At 46.1% G+C, this 23,362-nt stretch overlaps 1 protein-coding gene across 1 annotated transcript; it reads right to left on the bottom strand.

Annotated features, from left to right (window-relative positions):
* Positions 1-786: 786 nt before the first annotated feature.
* On the bottom strand, positions 787-15,518 carry LOC136654029 (vomeronasal type-2 receptor 26-like). Its single transcript, XM_066630890.1, has 4 exons — positions 15,375-15,518; positions 4,552-4,974; positions 2,541-2,768; positions 787-1,632 (listed from the first exon to the last, which is right to left on the bottom strand). Exons 1-4 carry the CDS (start codon positions 15,516-15,518, stop codon positions 787-789), a joined length of 1,641 nt encoding a protein of 546 aa, XP_066486987.1.
* Between the last annotated feature and the right edge of the window lie 7,844 nt (positions 15,519-23,362).

The raw sequence follows: 23,362 nt of genomic DNA, 5'->3' as shown, positions 1-23,362 counted from the left end.
AAGCTACCAGCTGCCTGTCCTTATTTCAGGAGACCCTTTGCAACCTCCCCACCCTGGAGCATCTCCTGCCCAGCTGGGCCCATGAAAGTCCCCCTGCCATTACCACCCGAAGGCACTCTCCAGGATCAGCAGTGGCCTCTTTCGAGGCACCCAGGCCTTTAGTACCTACCCAGCAAAACTGATTCAAGACACACATGCCAGGCTCATTACAATTTACTTACACTGAAATTATCTTTTAATGGAAAATCTCTTCTAAATCACATTTAATTGAAAGAAAGATGGACTTTATATCAGGATCATGATTCTTCCATTGTCATTTTAGCAGTGTGAAAGAACTGCTTGTGCATCACAAAAACCCTGCGTGAAACTGAACGAAAGGAGATGCCACTGAAGGCAATGGGAGTTGTTTGGCCCTGTCACACCCAGAAGGCTCACTCCCATTGGCTGAAATGGCTGTCCATTGACCTGGCTGAAGAGCACTGTAGCAAAGCAGGGCTAAAGGCGCTCTCTCTCTCTCTCTGTGTGTGTGTGTGTGTGTGTGTGTGTGTGTTTGCTTGTGTGTGTACACACATTCTTTTTCATCAAGTTAAGAGCAGGGCTCTGCTGGAACAATAATTGGGCAAAAAAAATGACATATGAGGAAACTTTTCTAATGTATTAAATGCATACATGTTGCAAAGCGTTTTACAAGCATCAAAGTAGTTGGACTTTACAATTTTTTTAAAAGACAAACCATAAAAGTGAGGGGGGAAATAATGAGGCAAGTAAGAAGAAAGAGAAGTTCAGTCAGGTAGCAAAATCCTTTTTCCTTACTAGCTGTTGCCTGCTATTCAGTTCAGGCTTCAGTACAATAATGTAGACTTTAGGGATGAAGATGCAACCCAGCAATCCAGCACTGGAGGCCAAGATGGAGAAGATCTCCACGGCCACCATGTATTTCCCCTTGGTGCTCAAGTAGGCCGGGATAAATGATACCCAGACACTGCAAAACACCAGCATGCTGAAGGTGATCAGCTTGGCTTCATTGAAAGTATCTGGCAGTTTTCTGGCAAAGAAAGCCACGGCAAAGCTGATGATGGCCAGAAAGCCCATGTAGCCAAGCACAGTGTAGAACATGGTGGGTGCACCTTCGTTGCATTGCACTATGATCTGAGTGGGCTGAGAACGCATGTCTGATTCTGGGAAGGGGGGAGACGTGGTCAGCCACACTGCACAGATGCCAGTCTGAGTCAGAGAGGAGAGTATGATGACCGACACTGCCAGCCTCTTCCCTACCCATTTCCTCATCCTGTTTCCTGGCTTGGTGGCCATGAAGGCCACCACCACAGTGAGGGTTTTGGCCAAAACACAGGAAACAGCAGTGGAGAAGATGATGCCAAACACGCTTTGGCGGAGAAGGCAGGTCACCCTCCCAGGCTGGCCAATGAACAGAAAGGAGCAGAGGAAGCAAAGCAGCAGAGAGCAGAGGAGGGCACAGGTGATGCTCCAGTTGTTGGCCTTGACTATGGGAGTATCGTGGTGTTGAATGAAGACCCACATCACTATTCCAGTGACTGCAGAAAAGAAGAGAGCCAAGGAAATCAATGTAGTTCCCAAGGGCTCTTGACTCGACAAGTAAGTTATTCTTTTAGGGATGCACTGATCCTGCTTCCTGTTTGGGTGGTGATCTTCTGGGCACTTGTGGCATTCTTCTGCATCTGGAAATAACAAGCAAATTCATACAAATATAGTACAGGAGAACTTGCACACAGTTTGTAATTTTATTTAGTTATAGTTCCACATACCGTTATTTAAATATTGTCATATTCTGCCCTATGGATTATAGCAAGCCTTTCATCATCAGGATTGGGCTGTCACGTGGAGCCTCTTATGACAGTGGAAGGCACATCCACTGTTGGAAAATGGCAGCCAACAGAGCAGGCAGCACTCCATTGGTGGCCATTTTTATGAGCGCTGCGTCATGAGGCAGCAGTGCTGCAGCTCAGCCAAACAGACCCTGCAGAACCTAGTAAGGTAGCAGTGGGGGCAGGTGATGGATAGGAGGGTGGGTGGGGAGAGGTGGTTAGTGGCAAAACTGGGTGAAGAGGGGGAGGAACAGGGGCGTGGAGGCAGCAGCAGTTAATGTCACTTTGTATTCTTTTACTTACCTGTCTGGACCGAGATGCTATCTTCAGAGCACTGAGCGCAGTCATAGCAACACACCTGGGCACCCTGACGAACAATCCTGCTGTGTCCAGGAGGACAACTGTCGACACATGTGGACTGTGGAAGCATCTATCAACAGGTAGAAAAGCATCACATTGAGAACCTGAAACCAGCCATTTCTTTCTGTGTTCTGTCATGTTGAGTTCAACCTATTTACCCACTGAGGTTCTAGGAGGGATTGAAAGAGTCTCTGTGACACTCAAAATACCATGGTGCAACAGGGCCTGAGACAACAACAGCACGGAGAATGAAGGGTTCTGGGTCAGAGCACACCCTTCCTCTGATCTTTTTCTGCTGTGGATTCTACTATTCAGGAAGATAATAGAAATTCTCACTTGGTTGTACTTGTGATTCCACACTATGGCACTTCTGTTGATGGTGAACTCTTTTCCTGCAGGAGCCCAGGGGTCCACCCGTCCAACACGGATTCTATGAAAGGACTTATTGGGATATGTGACTGTGTTCATGATATCATATGGAGCTGCCAAATCCATGTTTTCATCAAAGAATATTTCTTCCCCGACACTGTTGTTGAAGTGAACATTTTTCAGAAAGGAGTGAAGCTGGTTTGGAAGTGAGAAAAATGTGAATGAACTGCTTTCAGTGGTCAAAACCTAGTGCAACTTCCCTGAAACTATTGGATTTGTTACATTTGCGCATAAGTTAATGGCCCTATCCCCAGGGCCACAGCACTAGTCTTAAGTGTGCGGCCCTGGCAGCAGCCATCACAAACCTACTGTAAAGTAATGGAATGTTTATAGTTATTAGATGCAATTTGAGGCACACTTGCCTGGAAGTAACCCCATCTGAACTCAGTCTAACTTTCTTGTAAGTGTAGACATGCATAAGAATGCCCTGAAAATCAGTGATTGAAATGTGGGGGAAATGAACCACGTCCTGGATGACATTCATAAGCACACTCCCTAACTCCCACCAATTTCATCCAAATTATGGCCCACCCTGTAGTCTTCTTAGAAATGACTCATTAGAGAAGACTAATTAAGGCCCAAATCCCAACCAAATTTCCAGCACTGACATGGCTGAGGTAGTGGGGCATATGCTGCAGTTGGGGGCAGTCATGGAGGTGACCTCAAGGTAAGGGAATGTTTGTTCCCTTATCTCGGAGCTACATCGCCCTGATCTCGGTCCTGGAAAGTTGGTTAGGACTGCGCCCAAAAGGGGACTGCACAAAACCTAAGACGATTTTGCCAGTCCTAGTTAAATGACTGAGAAAACACTTCCATTTTTGCCATATGTGAAACCAGCAGGAAAGAGAGAGGGTGCTGGTAATATCTGCAGTAGGGCAAGGTACTCTTGCCAATTACAGGTTGAGCCTCATTATTTGTGTGGGTTCTGTTCCAAGCACTCACACAGAAGGTAAAAAACGCACTATAGCAAATCAATGCAAAAAACAAAGTTTCTTTGCTCTGGTGATTTAAAAACAACCTTGCTGACCTTTGTGATGTAAGATAAGAGTCATGAAGAAGACAATCCATCAATCAGTCGTCCTGCAAGGCGCTGGACACTTCCAAAGGCGCCTTCACTCAGTCCCTCCTTTCACCAATGCAAAGTGATTACCTTTCTTTCACATGCTCAAGGGGAAGGGAGGGGTCGCCTGGAGAGAGAAGGATTGATGGATTGTCAGCCAGCTGCCCTCTCTCTCTCTCTCTCTCTCTCTCTCCCTCTCTCTCTCTCATTAAGGAGGCTATTGTTAAAGGACTGGTCAGTTTTTTAAACTGATTATAAAGGGATGCGTTTTCCCCCTTCTCCAGGGATCAGCACATTCCTTCTCATCTGCAGTGGCCATTTGTGTTGAGTCAAATCCGTGTATAAAAAATCCATGTATAACAAGGCTGGACCTGTATGATGTTTCTTATTAAACTGAATTAATAGGAGAATCCACTTTACCTGCCATGGATGAACATCCCTGAAGTCCCATGAACCTCCATCTCCCATCAATTTCTGTTTTGACCTCGATGAATCTATGGCATGGAGTGCATGTGCCAGAGCATAAACAGAATTGTAGATGCCATAACTATGACCAGGCACTCCTGTTTCAAATATGGACTTGGGGAGGCTGCTCAACCTTTCCCTCCCCGTGCAGCGTTTTCCTGCTGGTATATATTGACCAACTAAAGGCAATGAACAGTAAAACATACTGGACCAGAAACTCTGGAACAGAAATTGATGAAATTCTTTAAGATATAATGTCTCAAGAAAATCTGCATATCCTGCCATTTCATTTGTGTGGAGTGCAAAGGACAAAGTGCCATTGAAAGATTGTGGTGTGAATAGATCCAGATGGAATACAGAAGAGAAATCCCAGTGAGCTGTTATGATCCAAACCCTCTCTACTGGTTTCATTTCATCACGTTCACTTTTTGACAGAATCTTGCGTAAACCCTCCATGGAACGAAACCCCCCATGAACAAGAATCACGTTGCTTTTGGCTGAGGAGATGGTAGAACGTGTTTGTTCCAGTTGGTCATGAATCTTCTTCTCCATTTCTCCCCAGAAGGACTTGAGCGTTGGAACAAGTTCACTAAAAGCAATGCAAATGTGGCTCTGGAGAAGCCTGGGCTTGAGGATCCGCCCAAAGGTCTCTCCGCTGTCATCATCTGAGACAATGAGGCCAACCCAGGACCATCCAAAATGCCGAAGCAGCTGCACAATCCCATCGTACTGAGCCTTTTCATTTGGGATCATCCGGTATAAGGAGGGGAACTGAGTTTTGTCACTTAAGGCCGGATCAAAGGAGCCGTAACTGAGCTAAAGGGAATGCCAGGGATATTTTCAGAGCTAAGAACCATTCACAGTCTGCAAATAGCAATTGTGTCCCTTGATGTGTGACACAATAGAAGTTTGATTTCAATTTGAGTTTCATTGTCCAGCAAATATTGTGGAGACTTCTGATGCTGTAGTCTGGGCAGGATTACTGGAGTACTAATTATACCTTATGCACAATGCCACATGTCAGAGTCCAATTAAAATTTTTAAAGGGTTCAGGATTTGGCATAGAAAATTGGCAGGTTGTACTTTCTTTCCCTGCCCACTGCTTCTTTACTACCAATTTCTCCAATTTTCCCCCTCCCCTCAGTGTACAAAATGAAGGCCGGCACATGTTATGAACACTACCAGTTGACACATTGCTGGTAGCAGAAGAGCTTAGCTTCTGGTTTTCTAACTAGAAAGCAACCTAACTCTAATACCCAGTATGCACACATTCTCATGCAAAGTGTAATTAGAACCTGATTGAAACATGAATGACCAATGCTAAGCAAAGAGAGCACAACAGAGTCTTTTGGCCCATCACTTTGGGTGAGACGTATGTAGAAATACAGCATGTTTGCCTTCCCTAACTTTTCCATTGCTTGAAAATATACACAGAGATGAAGGCACATACCTGTGGTATCCTATAGAGATTGACAATGTGGGGCATCTGCCTGGCGTTATAAGTGGTGAGTCCTCCAATGATAGCCCTTAGCTTGACTTTTGTTCCACAATTGTAATTGAGGGGATTCTGAAATCCTGAGAAAAGAACTTCCATGGTGCCAGCACAGGATCCCTTTTCATTGTAAGCATTTAGGGAGATTGTGTAATTCAGTGAGTTGTTGGGTAAAAGGTTGGAATTTGTGTTGATCTCACTTATGGCAAACCAAAAAACAGAGACATGGTGGAAGTTCTGAGGCACTAAGCTGTAAAGAAGTATGCTTGTTGAATATTAGACCTTGTACGTGTATACAAGCACAGTATCTCTGAACTAAGGTATAGCTACTAGGCACTGCGGCTTGTAGTACTTAATATCTCATAGTAGGTCTTTTGTATTTTGATCATTTAGAACAGGGATGGCCAACCCGCAGCATACCCCATGCCATATTTTAAGTAGAGAATCTTCAGTGTGCAACTCCACCTTAATGTCACTTTTAGCGATTACCATGACAGATAAGTAGAGCTGTTAGAGCCTCCAAATTTAAGGGCAGTATATCTCCCAGTGCCAGAAGGTACAAAGCAAGAAGGCTGGGAGTGCTGTCTGGTGCTTTCTAAAGTCATCTGACTGAGACCAGAAAGGTGGCCTGCATCAACCCTGAGTCCAGCCCAGCAGGACTTGTTCCAAGGCGCATGTAATGTATGTTCATTGCCCTTCTGCACAGTGGAGCCTCCCTCTGCCTGCCCATCTTCTCATCCACAAAGATGATCTTAGCCAGGATCTCTTTGCAGATGGTTTTTCTGAAGATGTGATCTTTGCCGAACTGGGCTTTGCTGATCTTGTTGGTCATCTCTCGTTGGCATCACCACCTTCTCATTGGCACCACCCCATTCCATCCCTGCCGCCTTCTACAGCCACCCCTTGCCTTTTCAGTGCTCTACCAATACCGGCCTTCTCAGGTAAGAAAGGAACCCACCAGTTGGCGGAATGCAACTCACTGGCATCCGCCCTATTAGTTTTCTGTCCTGTCCGTCATTCTTTTCCTCCCCTTCTCCCATTTTCCAACTAGAGCAAACCAAGAGGAGTGGGTGTGGCTGCCCTGAATGGACCCATTACGGTGTTAGAAACTTGGGGGCATGCTGTGTAAGGAGTTGCAAAGGAAGCAAGCAAACCATCAACTGCTGCAATGCTTTCTTTGTTATGATTTACATGTTTTTTTCAGAAATGCATGGCGACTTTGTGAGTGCCACTTGGAAAGTGCCCACGTGCCACTAGCGGCACATGTGGCACAGGTCAGCCACTCCTGCTTTAGAACATTGGTACATCATTGGAAAGGAAAGAAGGATGAGGTGGAGGCTAAGAGACAAGAATGGGACAGGCACCATTGAGGAAGCAAAGGAAAAGAAGGATGGGGAGAGACGTTGCTACTAAACTGGAGTGATGAGAAGAAGGGCAGAGGAAGAGAAGGTGGGGCAGTGGTAGCAGGAAGGAGAAACACTACAAGGCAATGGGCGTGGCCTGATGTAGAGAGGAGGGCAGGCACCCGAGAGCAGGGGTGTCAAACTCGTTTCATACAGAGGGCCAAAGTTAGCATTCAGGGCTCAAGCTGAGGGCCGGAAGTGATGTCATGAAGCAGAAAGTGACATCATTAATCAACTAATGGTCAGAAATCAGACCCTGTTCTCATATAAAAACTCATTAACTGCAAATGACAGAAGAGAAAGTATGCAAATCTTGATCATATCTCAAGATTTGGGAGACCCCAATTTTCATGTGGGCCGCCTTTTCAGTGATAACACCTCAGAAGCTGAGAGCCTGAGGGCCAGATAAAAAGCTTCTGGGGGCCACGTCCGGCCCCTGGGCCTTATGTTTGACACCCCTGCCCTAGAGACTGGGGGAGCTTTGTGAGGGGAAGAGGGCTATTACCAAGGAGTGGCCACCAAGGTCCCGAGTTCTGCACAGGATGGCACTGGAGAAACGGGAGCCCTAATGCAGAAGACTCTAGACTGGGGAGGAGTGGAGGCAGGAGGAGGGAAGAGGAGGAGGGAAGAAGCAAAGTCTGAAACTGAGCAGAAACGAGAGCAGAGAACCCCTGGCTTCAGCATTTCCAGAAACTACATATCTAGCCATCACTGCATGATATTGAAAGTCAATGCACATTTTTAAACTTCTGCACCTCAAACGCTCCGCATCTGATTCCTCTGAAATTTGACCAGTGTACGGTGCACAATAAGGCTGCAATCCTATACACACTTTCCTAGGAGTAAGCCCAGTTGAGCACAATGGAACTTACTTCTCAGCAGACATGCATAGGATTGTGCTGTCAGTATATTCTCTGAGCCTTGGTTGATACAGTTCAGACAATCTTTTTTCATATTACAATTAATGGAGTGTTTATAATGGGGAATGCAGTTGGATTCATCGGCATTAAATGGCCCCATTATAACGAGATCAAAGATAATGACGACTTTCCCCCTTCTGTTCACATAAATATTGAGAATGCCCATTTTCACACACTGAGGAACTACTTACATGCCACTTTGTGAGTAAAGTGGGCGTGTACTAAAGTGGAACTCATCCCAAAAGTTAAGGAAAAGAGAGACAAATTCAGCAATCAGTATTTCATCTGGAGAAACCTCAATAGGAGTTGGAGACCTTGGCCTCCAGCCACATTGGTAGTCCTGGTGCTTGCAGAAAACATGAGGCAGCAAAAGGAGCAGCAGCAATGCCATCTGCCCACAGTTCTTGTCCACAGCTAAACTGGTCGATATTTGTTGTGCGATACACACCAACTGCTCAATCGTCACAAGAATCAGTCTTGAAAGAGGCTCCTAAAACCAAGACACTGCTGCACCCAATTCCCCACCTGGAGTCTCAAACATTCAGTTGATCCTTCCTTGCCTGCCTCCAATTTACCTTGAAGAAGCTGGTAGCTGACAGGTTGCTTTGGAACCAGCCTTCATAGATGGAGTGCCTCATCAGCTCCTGGGATGGATTCATCTGTTTCTGTTTTGAATTCTGCTTGTGGTCTCTGGTTAGCCATGGGACTTTTGGAGCTAGATAAGTATAATTATCCGAATTACAGGGTTGAGAATTGCCATTTCCAACACACTCAGTTCTCTTCAAAACTCAAGAAATTATGTCTGTTGGCTATACAGCCAGGGGCCAGATGCACTGCATGATGGGTATTGAGTAGAAGTTTCTGAATTGATTTAGACTAGCATGAGAACAGTGGAAATAGGAGGAAGAAGTGACCACAGGTGACCAGCTTGGATTTCTATCTGTGGCTTTTAGCCAGCAGTAGTGGACCTACCATTCACTGAAAAGGGCTAATGGCCGGATGCAAAGCTCTGCATGCCTCCAGGACCACGCAGAAGCCTTACTGAGACTCCAGACGTGGTCGAACATGCAGGGAAACCTCAGATGCCCTCCTTGGGTTGTCCTGGAGTTGTGCGAGGCTCTGTAGCGATCCCATGAGTGGGGGTGTGTGGATTCGAGCACAGGGCGGTGGCAGCATCTTGCGGGGGAGCCATCACGGACCTGGACCCTGAGTGCGGGGCTGGGGAAGTTGACCACTGTTAGCCAGCCAAACAAAAAGTCACCCCAGATAACAGGATAAGTGAAATATGGTATTGAGATCGTACTTATTTCTTTTCATATTTTGCATTTAGCTTTTTGCCTAGCATAGAAAATGCTAACAACCCGATCCTATGTGTGAGACAAGCTGGTATAAAGGGAGCCCTGCCAGCACTCTGCCGGCAGAAGAGTTTTTGCTGACAGACGTAGACCTAGTGCCAGCCAAAAAGCTGCACCACCACGTATCAAACACAGACGAGATGCTAGTGCAATCCCAGCAGCATGAGGGTATTCCATGGGTTTGTCACCGAGTTCGGCAGTGCCAAATCCGATCCCTGCCCCACTTCTTGGGTCTTTCTGGGGCCTTTCTTGGGTAGGTGGGTGCCTCCCTCTCATAGGGCTCTCTATGGGCCCTAGAAGGGGGGGTTTGTCCCTGGGGTGGTGCAGTCCCTGGCCCACTTTGCACTCACCTTCACTTACTTGGTCCTCATCAGAAGCCCCCTGGATATTTGCAGGCACCAGAAGAATATCTTCAGCATCCCAAACCCACACACCAAAGTCATGGATGGTATGCCATGTCGAACCTGGCCATAGGCCTTGGGGGCTCCATCACATAAGGCATCATGGACTAAGGCCATGGGGGTAGCCATGTTTAAGATGGAGGCAGCTGGCTATCACCATGTGACTGTACGGCCCTCCAACTCCAAGTCCCCACACCTACCTAGGAGCCGGCTCTTCCCCTCTGGCCATGATGCCATGGTGGCCTTGATGGCAGAAGTGTCAAGAACCTAGGCACCATGGATGTTGCCAGGGAACTTGGCAGTGATGGTGGTGAAGATTCCCCAGGCATCACAGGTTGCCTAGGCATTCAGGGTGTGCTGCTGATGTCTGTTGCAGTTCATCCTGAGCACATCAGGTGGAGTGGATATACCCACATGTGTCACATCAGCAATGGAGATGAATTTGAGAAACACTACAACGCCATAGTATTCTTAATGCAGGTGATGCAGCTATGCCACAGCAGTGAGGAAGGTGACATAGACAGACAGGTGCAGGAAGTTGGCATTGAGGAACTCATCAACAGATCAACTGGTAGATAATTAGTTCCTGTATTGACATGTGATGACCCCTGGAAGCTTTCAGTCCCCAGGTAGTGGAGGGCCATCAGGAATTTTCCGAGGAAGGGGATGCTCTTCAGGGTTGGGACTGGATCCTGGGGCTGAAGAGCTGGCACAGTCCCCTATCCAGCTGGTACGCCTGGATGCAGGACACATCTGTAAGAAGGGCCTGATGGATGAGAGGCAGGGTCCTCTAGGGGCGGTACCATGTATGCCATTCCTCTCGCTAGACAAGGTAGTGTGCAGGAGTGGCACGTGCAGGGGGTCCTGACAATTGCTGGGAGGGAGGAGTGCCACTGCAAAGAGCTTCCCCAATGGAAAAATGAGTGCCATGGGATATGACCTGTGTTTTTTGTCCTGCTGGTGTGCATCAGGGTGCTGCCATGGCCTGCTGCTCACAGCCTCCCCCAGCCCCCCCCCCGGCTGTGCTTGCCACATACTTCAGTCCAGACCAATTGCTACACCTGGTGCTGCTTGCACAACCTATCCAACCTGTTCCAGCCAATCTTCCCTCAGTCCTCCCCCAAACCATAACCTGCCCTCACGACCCACAACTTCCTTCCACCTCTGACTATCTGTTCCAGCTGTGCACCTGGAAGTTCACAACATCGCCACAGCTTTTGTGACATGGTTAAGAGGACATAACAGCACTAGAGTGTGAGATCTGCTGCCGTGGGCTCTCTATGGAATTGGGCTGCCCGACTGTTTGCTTTTTTCCATGAGTCTGTGAGCCCACCAATTTTCTCTCCCGAGGACCTTCCATGGAACAAGGAGGCACTACAAATCTTTTTGTTGCCTGTGAATTATTTATTTTAAACTTTTGTATCCTGCCTTTCCTATGCTGAAACAAAAGCGGAAGGTGGCTTTTGAGTGGCAGAGTGCAACTTTTGAGTGGCAACTTCAGCTCAGCCCTCAATTTAACTTCCCATCAAACAGAAGGAAAAGTTTCATTTGCTTTAGTTAATAGAGTAATGTTTATAGAGAGATGGCTTCATTCGACATCACCATTGATTATCTTTTGACTATGAGATGCTTCACAAGCATAAAGGTGGACCAGATTTTGCCTATAGCCTTAAACAAGATAATACACAATACGGAAAGTGCAACAGTGATAAGAGGAAAGGTAGAAATTAGGGAGGGACCAAAATTACTTTTTCCTTACTAGCTGTTCTTTGGTGTTCAACTCAGGCCTCAGTACAATAATGTAGACTTTAGGGATGAAGATGCAACCCAGCAATCCAGCACTGGAGGCCAAGATGGAGAAGATCTCCACGGCTACCATGTATTTCCCCTTGGTGCTCAAGTAGGCTGGGATAAATGATACCCAGACACTGCAAAACACCAGCATGCTGAAGGTGATCAGCTTGGCTTCATTGAAAGTATCTGGCAGTTTTCTGGCAAAGAAAGCCACGGCAAAGCTGATGATGGCCAGAAAGCCCATGCAGCCAAGCACAGTGTAGAACATGGTGGGTGAACCTTCGTTGCATTGCAATATGATCTGAGTGGATTGAGAATGCATGTCTGATTCTGGGAAGGGGGGAGACGTGGTCAGCCACACTGCACAGATGCCACTCTGAGTCAGAGAAGAGAGTATGATGACCGACACTGCCAGTCTTTTCCCTACCCATTTCCATTTGGCTACTGGCAAAACCGGGTGAGGAGGGGGAGGATCAGGGGCATGGAGGCAGCAGGAGTTGATGTCCCTTTGTACTCTTTTACTTACCTGTCTGGACCGAGATGCTATCTTCAGAGCACTGAGCGCAGTCATAGCAACACACCTGAGCACCCTGACGAACAATCCTGCCATGTCCAGGAAGGCAACTCTCCACACATGTGGAGTGTGGAAGCGTCTGTCAATAAGTAGAAGGGATGGGGTTGAAGGTGGAGATCATCTGTTTCTTTTCCTCAGCTCCACAAAGTGAGGTTCCCATCCATTTTACACAAGAACACACTAATGACTAATCCATAGTGAATATCTATGGAGCAATCAGTGTTTACAGCAATGTTCTCTGTGATTTACTAGCCTTTTGATTTGTCTTTCTACATTTTACATTTTGTTTTGTCTTTTACTCTCTGCTCTGTTTTCCACTTGCAGTTCAGCCTCACCAGCGATATGAACTTATACCAGCTGCTAGACCAGTGATTTTTCAACCAGTGTGACATGGCACAGAGGCGTGTCATGAATGGTCCATAGGCGTGCCGCAGGAATTTGGGAGAGGGTCATTGGGGATGTGAGCCCCATTTGTGGGGCCATTGGGGATGTGAGCCCCCCATCAGCTGCATGAGGTGCCTTGTCAACTCTCAAAAACCGATAGTATGCCTTGACAACTTCACTGCATTGTCAATGTGCCATAAGGTGAAAAGGGTTGAAAATTGTTGTGCTAGATACATGGTCCCTCTAGACCAGGGGTGCCCAAACCGCATCCCAGGGGCCACTTATGACCTTTGGGGATTCCCAATTTGGCCCCGAGGGAGCCCCCCAGTGTCCAATGAGCCTCTGGCCATCCGGAGACTTACTGGAGTCTGCATTGGCCTGATGCAACTGCTCTTAGCATGAGGGCAACTGTTCAACCTCTTGGCATAGAGTCATCCCTGAAAAGTTGAAATCAGAGAAGGGAATGGGAAGGGAGAAAAGAAAAGAGCCTTTCTCTTTTCTTTTTGAACTGGGGATTGTATACTTTAGAAACATGCTAGTGCTTCCCACCTGCTTAAACTTGTGATTCCACACTATGGCACTTTGGTTGATAGTGAACTCTTTTCCTTCAGAAGCCCAGGGATCCATCTTTCCCATGCAGATTCTATGAAAGGACTTATTCGGATAAGTGACTGTGTTCATGATATCAAACGGAGCGGCAAAATCCATATTTTCATCAAAAAATATTTCATCCCCAGCACTATTATTGAAGTGAATGTTTTTCAGAAAGGAGTGAAGCTGTCTTGGAGGAGAGGAAGAAAGAAATGAACTCGGGTCAATGATCAAGAACGAGCTGGAATGCAATTTTTTTTGACATTTGACCCATAGCCCCCATTTTTTTTTTTTCACCTTGACTGTACCGGGTCCTGAAGATGTGAAACAACATAGGTAGATTAGAGGTCAGAATGTGGTTGCCAACAGGAACCAGTCACTGGTCAGATCAGCAGTGAATCAAGAAGAATTTGTTTGCTGCCCCCAAAAAGGTGTGGTAGTTCTGCAGGTCTCAGTAACACTTCCAAACAACACCCCATTTTTGCAACCTGTGAAAGGAGCAGCACACATGGAGAGTGCTATCCATAACATACCTGGTGACTACATCAATTCTCCCAGACAGTTGCAATTGCCAAGAGAATCCACCCTACCTGCCACCACTGGACATTCCGAAAACCCATGTGCCTAATGTACAGAACAGTGAAATACAGTAGACCAGAAGAGTTTGAAGTGATAAAGATTAAAATTGTTAAGATTTATTTTCTCAAGGATCCCTGATATCCTGCCACGTCATTTCTGTGCAGTGAAAAGGACAAAGTGCCGTTGAAGGACTGTGGTGTGAACAGATCCAGATGGAATACGGAGGAGAAATCCCAGTGAGCTGTTATGATCCAAACCCTCTCTATTGGTTTCATTTCATCACGTTCACTTTTTGACAGAATCTTGCGCAAACTCTCCATAGAGCGTAAACTCCCATGAACAAGAATCACATTGCTTTTGGCTGAGGAGATGGTAGAACGTATTCGTTCCAGTTGGTCATGAATCTGCTTTTCCATTTCTCCCCAGAAGAACTTGAGCATTGGAACAACTTCCCTAAAAGCGATGCAAATGTGGCTCTGAAGGAGCCTGGGCTTGAGGATCAGCCCAAAGGTCCCTCCGCTGTCATCATCTGAGACAATGAGGCCAACCCAGGTCTATCCGAAATGCTGAAGCAGCTGCACAATCCCATCATACTGAGCCTTTTCATTTGGGATCATCCGGTATAAGGAGGGGATCTGAGTTTTGTCACTTAAGGCTGGATCAAAGGAGCCATAGCTGAGCTGAAGGGAACGCCAGGGATATTTTCAGAGCACAGTAGAATCTTTCACAATCTGCAAATGTCAATTGATGCCCCAAAATGTGTGACACAATAGAAGTTTGATTTCAGTTTGTGTTCATTGTCCAGCAAATATTGTGGAGACTTCTGATGCTGCAGTCTGCGCAGGATTACTGGAGTCCTAATTATATTTTATGCATAATTTCACATGTCAGAGTCTAATTAATATTTTTAAAATGTTTAGGAATTGGGATTTAGAGCAGAGAATTGGGTGATATGTGCTTAGTTCTTTCCCTACTTACAGTTTCTCTACTAAAAATTCACTTGTATCTTTCCCCCCTCAGGATTCCAAAGAAAGGCCAACACATGTTAGGGGTTTCCCAGGGAGAACTGGGCTGGAGTCCAGCAGGAGCCAGGAAGGAGGGGGAGAGGAGAGAAGCTATGGGTGAGAGACAAAGAAGAAGACGGGTTCCTGGAATTTGGGCTGCAGCTGAAGGCAGGATCTTTTTATTGTTGCCTGTACCCTGAACCAAAGGAGGCCTGGAGGATCTGAGACCTCTTGCCATCAGTCCTGCTTCAAGGCACACTACTGGCTTGGGTCATGCTCTCTTGGGAGGCACCCAGCACCACATGCATGTGCAAATGGAGCTCAAAATAAAAAGAAATAAAAGTGCTTCTCAAGCAACAGAGCAAAGGAGATTAGATTCTGCTTGGTAAAAAAAAAAAAAAAAAAGGCACCAGGGCTCTAATGCACATTATACACAGAAATTCAGGTACTGCATTATTTAATACCTGATGATGAATACCTGAATATCTAACACGTTGTGGCCTAAACAGAACAGAGCCATTTTAAGTCATAAATCTTGATGGGAAACATGCTTCGGACTAAAGATAGGTTTTCCACCCCCAAGGCTGTAATCCTATAAACATTGTCCTGTGAGTAAATCCCATTGAATTCAATGAGACTTACTTCTGAGTAGACATGCATAGGATTGTGTTGTGAGGCTCCCACCTGTTGCACCAATACTTATGGGTAAAGACACATACCTGAGGTATCTTGTAGAGATTTAAGATCTGAGGCATCTGCCTGGAGTTATAAGTGGTGAGCCCTCCAATGATGGCCCTTAGCTTGTCTTTCTTCTCACAGTTGTAATTGAGAGGACTCTGAAGTCTTGAGAAAAGAACGTCCATCGTGCCAGCGCAGGATCCTTTTGCATTGAAAACAGTTAGATAGAAGGTGTAACTCAGTGAGCTGTTGGGTAAGAGGTGAGGATTCCTGTTGATCTCACTCATGGCAAACCAAAAGGCAAGGACATGGTGGTAGTTGTTAGGCACTATGCTGCAAAGGAGATTTCAGGGAGTGTTAGGGTTCTGACATGCACAACTTCTGAATTTCTGTACAACCAGTGTCGTTTCTCATGGTGAGAAGTTATTTCTGATATACCAGTCAGTGGGGCGGTGCAGTGCAAACGTCTTCATATGACTTATGCAACTTAGAGCATTTGTACTTGTGTTTCCCTTTTTTTGTTTACTCAAGACCTTTAACAACCATATTAAACTTACAAACATTTTGAGGCTGTGATGCTTTGGATCCATTGGTTTGAACTGGATGTACTCTGTCTTGATCCCGTGTAGATGACATGGGCTTTTAAAATGACTATCTTAAATATATGTATTAACTAATTAATGAATAAAAAGAAACACACAATGTCTGAATACTTTGGAATGCATGCAGAATTGAGGACTGCTCCAGTCAAACCAGGATGTCTGGTCACCTTAATTAACGTTCACTTCCACCAATTCAACAGTTATCCACACCACAGGGGCTGCAAAGTACTAAGTTGCCTCTGTTTTGCTCTCCTGACCCAGAATGGCTCTGAATGGGAGTGGGTCTGCTCACATCTCGCAGTGAGGCTCCCTGCAAATTAGTGCTTTGCTCTCCCTCCAGCTATGACAGTGATGCACACAAGTTCAAACTGGATTTTTAAGTAGATAAACATTTCATGAAAGAGTTTGCTGAAGATAAAAGGACAAATCCCCCTCCCCCGTCAGTGCAGCCAGAAGTGATGGTGCAGTTCAGTCCCCACCCCCCAATAGCATGGACAAAACAGATGCTGCTCTTAAGAAGTCAGACTCCTGAGTCTTTAGGGGCAATGGTCTAAAAACTCCAGAACATCATAATCAAAGAGTTTATTGTAAGGTTAAGGAGAGAAAAGGGGATGAAAAGGATGAAGCTGATTCATCATAGTAAAATCCACAGGAAGATAGAAAGAACCACATTGTCCTGTACATTTAAGAATCTGGCAAGCTAATGGAATGTAGAATGGCTATGAGGAGGTGACTTCCATTTCCAAGGAGGTGGAGCAGAATTCATGCCTCCAGATCACCAGCTCTGATGCTCTGATGATCATGTTGACTGAGGCAAATGGGTCAAGCCCATTGGTGTCCCACACATCCAGGCTTACCACTTTTGACAGCAGCCAACTGAGTCTTACTCAGAGAGTAAAGAAAGAGGAGAAAAGAGGTGCGAACCAGAGAAAGCTGCTTCTCTCCTGCCAGACAGGAGTCAGATGCACATAGGCAGCAATCTTATATACAACCTTTCCTGGGAGTCGGCTTCATTGGACTCTCCTTCTGAATAAACATGCATACATTTGCACTGTTAGGAAGATTCCTGGACAAGTATTCATAGGATCAGGACCATTTGATCCAAAAAGAATGATTTTGTGATTTTCCCTTCTTGAAAAGTAGTATATAAATATTAATCACCGTAATCACTTGTTGGCACGAGTCCATGGACAGCCAAGGGGCAGAGAGATAATAGAAATGGGGGATCCAGCATGTCACCGAATCTACCCTACTCCCCGGCACAGTTGCTCCCCAACATTCCCTGTTATTCCTCCTCCCCACCCAAGACGCACCCCCACTGCCAACCGGAAGTCATGTCACGGCTAGAAGTGACATCATCAAGCAAAATAAAATAAATAATTATAAAAAATTAAATTAAAGAAAAACAAATATTTAAATAATGGGAAGCCAGCCCAGTTTCAGCAAGTGAATTTCCTCTGTAGCCTGCCTGCAATAATACCCCCCCCACACACACACACAAATATCAGTGAGATTTTCAGCCCTCCCCAGTGCCCAGTTCAGTGTAAGTTCTTCTGTTGCAAGCATATCACTATCAGGACCCACCTGGCTTTGCAAATCTAAAAACAAATAGAAATTGACCTTAGCCTCGGTTTTATTCTTGGGAGGGGGGTGCTGCCTTCTGGAGCATTTTTTGAGCTCCAATTTCATCAGATTGGGGCATTGCTGCTAGCCTTGCATTTCCCTGTGCCTGACTTGACCAGCAGCCAAGGCACGTTTGCTTACTCACAAGTAAACACGACCGTGTGGCCTACTTGCACTTTCCATGGGCTCAATACATTGGTCTGCTTGGAGGGAGGGACTTCCTTCTTGGGTGTTTTATGGGGGTTGCCTTCATTGGCTAGGAACCATTCTGATGTTGTTGGATTCCTCTCAGCCTGCCCATTCTGATGGACTAAGGCAAGTTTGCCTCTTTATGAGTAAACGTGCAATATGGCTCAGTTTCGCTTTCCATAGGGCTCCATGCATTTTTTGTTTTCCATGTTCTGGGGCACAATGTTTGATGAAAAGGAGATATCTTACTCCGGTTCTTTCCATTGCATTCTGCTGGAAATTCCACATTCAACGGTATATAGCATGATGGGTTTATTCAAAACCACCCCAATGTTAGCAGTGTTGGTTCATTTGTGGTGTCACCCCACCCCAAGGGAGGTATCTGGGGTGGGCCACCCCCCTGCCCCTCGCTAGCTATGCCACTGGTTGGTGGTTTGAGGTTTTTTTGAACAAATATGCATAGCAGGAAAATGTAGAAAATAAAACTTCAAGGAATTATAAGTTCTCAGAAAGACAGGAAGGGAGTCACCACTGAGAAGGCCCTCCTGCAAATCCCAATCAGTCGACCTTCAGATAGGAGGGGAAGGTGCAAAAGCATCTCCCCAGAAGATTTTTGGACAGAACTGGAGATGGGGGTGAAGGCAATTCTTTGGATACCCACTCCCCAAGCTGTTTATGGCTTTAAAGGTGAAACCTGGTACTTTAAAGTGCACCCAGAAGCAAACTCATAACGAACAGAGCCCCTCTTATTGCTCTCACAGATGTGTTTTGTTTCTCAGTATTTTTCAAGGGGTTCTGTGAGACACAAGTGCATGAAGGAAGAAGCTTCCTCTTAGTCCATGTACTTGTCAGAAAGAAAGATTAGGAGCTTCCAGCATAATTCACACATCATGCTCCTCACTTGATTCCTCTGCAGAATAGAATGGCAGACTTGTAGACAAGTGTCTGGACTCCCTCTGCAAGAGTTGTCTCTGCTTCAATCTGAGCAGTCTGTCTGGGGTGCTCTGTCTCTGAGAGCCCATTCACAGATGGAAGTTCATCATGTGATGCCCATCAAGAGATGAAAACAAGAATCTTCCTATTCTGGCCAGGATGGCAACTCTCAACACAAGTGGATTGAGGAAGCAACTAAGAAAAAGAAGGAGGAAAAGAAATGATGTTGTCTATCCAATGGTTACTTTTCTTCATTGTTAGGAGACAGTCAGAGAGAGAGAGAGAGAGAGAGAGAGAGAGAGAGAGAGAGAGAGAGAGAGAGAGAGAGAGAGAGAGAGATGTGCCCATGACATTTTACAGGATGACAGGTCTCTGCCCTGAGTCGCTTGCAATCTAGAATAGAGATGTGCAGTGCTTTTGGCATGAACAGTAAAACATAATGGGTAGTTCTGGTTTCATTCTGTTGGGACTTTGGTTAGACTGAGCATGTGGACTCTGAACCTGCCTGGACAGATCCATTTGGACATTCAGGACTTCTCAAGTCTCTTTTGTTCCCTCAGCATCACTAGGGAGTCCCCATCATAAATCTCCCATAAACACCTGTCCCCACATTAAAGGCCCCAAGTTTTTGAAGACATGGACATTTCCTGGAACTGGCATTCTGTATCCCTCCTTTCTCCTGTGAATTTCCTGGATTAAGCAATTGCTGTGCCTGCACCCTCTTTTTGTCTCAAATCTCTTAAAGGGACAGTACTAGATATTTACATTTAACACTGCTGTGCCTGGGTGCTCTTCTTTCTCCTCCCTCTTTAGCTAGTTCAAGACCAAAGACAGAAAGGAGGCAGGAAGGGTTGAAAAGGGGAAGATAGGATCTGGTGCATGCAGTTGCTATGAGATCCATCCCTCTCGCAGTCTCCCCACCCCCTGTTTCCCCCACCCCACCCAGTTCACCCCCTCCCTGCCACCACTGCTGCCTTATGTGCTCTGTCAACTGTGGTGGAGTCCGTCAACAGACAGGCAGCACTAATGCCTCTTGGAAATTCAGCTGGCTGGAGCACTTTACAATATCGGAACAGAGTTCTGCTAACACAAAATGACCACTGACAGTGCACAGAGCCATTTGGGAGCAAAATGGCCACCCAAGCAGTGCTCTGCGCACTGTCAGCAGCCATTCTGTGACAGCAGAACTCTGTTCTGATATCGCAAAGTGCTCCATCCGGTAGCCTAGCCTGGCATCGGATTGGGCTATGCAAATAGGGTGACCTGCTAGAAAGCTTTTCTTTGCTACATGTGCCGCTCTTAAGCATGGATCAGTAGGAACGGAATAGAGCACGGTCTTCTCTCAAACAAGAGCTCATGATACCATCTGTCAGTGTGGCAAGTTTCAAAGCCATGTATTAATTTCAAGTCTTCTGAGCATTCACACCGTTTCTCCGAGTAAGGATCACCACCTGGTGAAACTTGGGATGCCACACAATGGCATTTTCATCCAAGGTGAACTCTCTTCCTGCAGGAGCCTGGGGGTCCATCCTTCCAACATGGACTTTGCAGTAAGATTTATTGTGGAAGGTGATGGTGCTGATGATATCATATCTGGCTAGAAACTTTCCATCTTCATCCAAAACTATTTCTTGAAGCAGAGGTTTCTCAGAAAGGAGTGAAGCTGGTTGGGAGGAAGGGAAATAAGTGAAAAGGGGCAAGTGGTGGAGGATAAAGGGCTGATGCAATCATGTGTAATCTGCAGGCATCTTTTGGATTCTTTACATCTCTGTGCAATGACACACCAATTCTTCTGACTGCTAAGTATCCTTATTGTTCAGTGTTACCATCCCCAGGACAAAATAAACTTTCAGCCAGGGCTAGCCCAAGACCTCCTGCCTTTTGAGGTGGCCTGCCAGCCTCTGCTTCTCCTATGCTCCAATGCTCTAGCCCTCTTCTCCACATTCCCTCCTCCTCTCTGTCTCCCATCCTCTTTTCCAGTCCAGGGAGTGGAAAGAGAAAGAGCAGCAGCGGAGTCTGGCTGGTGCATGAAGATAAGTACTCCTCACCAATCTGCTTTCTGAAGTTTTAAACTGGCCTCACTGATAGACCAGCCCTGGTTTACCTAACTTTCATTGGCAGCTGTAGAATAAATGAAGTCAAACAGGAGAAATGATCAATACTGATTGCCAGGTGCAGGGAAGGGCACCAGGACACAGGTTGTGCCTGTTGTCTTGTGTGTTCCCTGAAGCATTTGGTGGGCCTCTCTGAGATACGGGAAGCTGAATTAGATGGGTCTGTGTCCTGATCAAGCTGGGCTCTTCTTATGTTCTTACCCACTAAAGGCCTGCCTTCTGTTAACTGCAGACCCAGAGCTCATATCCTGTATGATGAACGAACAAGAAGGTGTTCCTTCCAGATACAACAGCACTAAAATACTACCCTGCATTGATCTCTTCAGGACCCTGCATTGATTTTGGTTTGGCAGGTAAATAGCCAACAGGAGGAGTTTTGCTGCGATTTTCTAAACATGCTCAGAAGGTGACATTTGTCTCACTCAATTAAAATGTCTTTACAACCTGGAAGGACAAGAGAGTGCCAGCCTACTCGCCATGGGTGAACATGGTGCAGATTCCATGTGCCTGTGTCTCTTGTTGCTTTCTTACTGGACTTGGATGAACAGATAGCATGGAGCACATGTGCCACAGCATAAGCAGCATTGTAGATACTGTAGCTGACACCAGGCATTCCCACTTCAAACACAGCTGAAGGGAGGCTGCCCAGCTTCTCCCATCCAGTACAATCTCCTTGGCCTTTCAAAGAGATCTCCATAGGGAAGTTACACTGGGATGCAAAGGCCCAGAAAAGATGGATGAAGGGGAGCCAAGACCCCTTGGAGCCCTTGGAGCCCTTGGAGGTAAGGGGAGCCAAGACTTGGCAATTCAGACCTTAAGGTTCACCAGTCAGCATCCCCAAGACAGCACCTGGAGATGGGTATTTGCTTCCCCTGAGGCCCTTACATACCATAGATGCGAACGAGATCCCTATTCCTAGCCCCAAACCTGTACTGTTCCTGCCAGAAGTGGCCAACTGGCTAAACCAGGGATGATAACATAAGGCCCACAGGTCAGATAGGGCTCGCAGAAGCTCTTTATCTGGCCCATGTGATAATTGGGCTGTTCTTATACCACCCTTTCAGCAATGAATTCTTTGGCTGTCATCACACTACAAGACTTTTAATCAAGTATTCAAACAATAAAAGAACTTACTAATGATGAAAAGCAGTAATTGGAGGTTCATTAAACGGTAGTTCCTTTGAATGCACAACAACGAAAGAAAGAAATTCACCAATGATGAGATCTTGCATTGGACTAAGTACTGCGCTTTCCATTTCTGGCAGGACACCCCACTTGGGGTTACAATTATTGCCAGAAACACGATACAGGTGCAGCAGCAAAGACATCACTCTGAGTCCAGAGACATTTTGTCCCCAGTCTAGGATGATCTCCTTCATTGTCCCGTAAACACCCAGCAGGTTGATGGCCACGTCCATTTGTTCAATTAGCATCATCAGTCACTTTCAAAGCACTCTCGCACCTGCCAAAGTGGAAAAACTGGGCGCAAGGAACTAGTCCTTTTGCAAGAAACCTTTGTAGATGTTGCTGAGCATGTCATCAGCTCCTCAGAGGTGCAGTGGCTTTTGTTCTTCAAGTGGGAATGAATCTTTCTTTAGCTGTTGGACTATTCACTTCCTGATTACAGTAATTATGTTAATTACTGCATAGATCATTATCATCCTTCCTAGCAGCCTTCTAAGATCTTTGCAAAGTGTAAGAAACACATCTACTTGATCCACAGCCATTAACTCTTCCGCACTGAGGCAGTGAATGACTGAAATGAATGGCGGGGATTGGGGATAATGGGAAAAACTGAAAATCATGGGGCCAACTGAGATAGTCACAATGGAGTGAGAAGATGTAAAAGTCACTGAGAGAGAGTCAGCCCAACCCTACCTACGCCCCCCACACACATGCAGATGGAGGGACACCAATAGAGCATGAGCCGCATTCCATGGTGGTGGCAGAGTTCCAGCTGTAGTGAAAGACAGTGGCTGAGTGGCAAATTCCATGTAACCTGTGCCAAGGTTATGCAAGGAGTGAGCACCTGGACTCCCTATGTACATGCCCCCCCCCAATTGGGTGGACAAAGTGGGAACGGATGACTTTTTGGATGTGGGGGTGAAGCAAGGCTGTCATCAGACAGCCATTGTCACAAGGAGGCAGCCTGCTCAGCTGTGTCAGTGATGTTACTGATACTAGCAGAGTACCTGCACCCGCAAAAATAAGGCAACTCTTTAATGACATCTCTGATTCTTCCATGTCTAACAGTTGGACCAATTTACAGTCTAAGTGGAATCTATGGATGCTTCACAACAAATTATCTTCACAACTGTTGTTTGGAGAACTAAAGAAAAGAATCCCTTTGGCTGCTATTGTGAGAGAAATGGGTCAGTGCTAATAAGCAAGTTGGAAAAGTCAGTTCATCCTTGTTTATTCCTTTTACGGTTGAAACCTCCTAAATGTTTTACAGCCATAGCAACAGACACAAGCTTGTCCACAGCCTTAGGTTAACATTGGGATAAAAGAAAAGGCACCATATTGAATGGGAGGAGAGAGAGGCTTAAAAAGATTGGAGGTGATCAA

This window comes from Tiliqua scincoides, chromosome 5 (assembly GCF_035046505.1).
Source record: "Tiliqua scincoides isolate rTilSci1 chromosome 5, rTilSci1.hap2, whole genome shotgun sequence".
Lineage (NCBI taxonomy): Eukaryota > Metazoa > Chordata > Lepidosauria > Squamata > Scincidae > Tiliqua > Tiliqua scincoides.
Note: the sequence above shows the minus strand (reverse complement) of the source record. Positions and strands in the feature narration are given on the sequence as shown.

What these genes read in the sequence shown, in the direction of transcription:
- LOC136654029 (XM_066630890.1), bottom strand. Translation starts at nt 15,518, where the DNA reads ATGGACGTTCTTTTCTCAAGACTTCAGAGTCCTCTCAATTACAACTGT. An exon ending in ATCTCTACAAGATACCTCAG is followed by an intron (nt 4,975 to 15,374) that starts GTATGTGTCTTT and finishes CATTCCCTTTAG; the next exon opens with CTCAGTTACGGCTCCTTTGA. An exon ending in GGAATCACAAGTACAACCAA is followed by an intron (nt 1,633 to 2,540) that starts GTGAGAATTTCT and finishes GATCAGTGCATC; the next exon opens with CCTAAAAGAATAACTTACTT.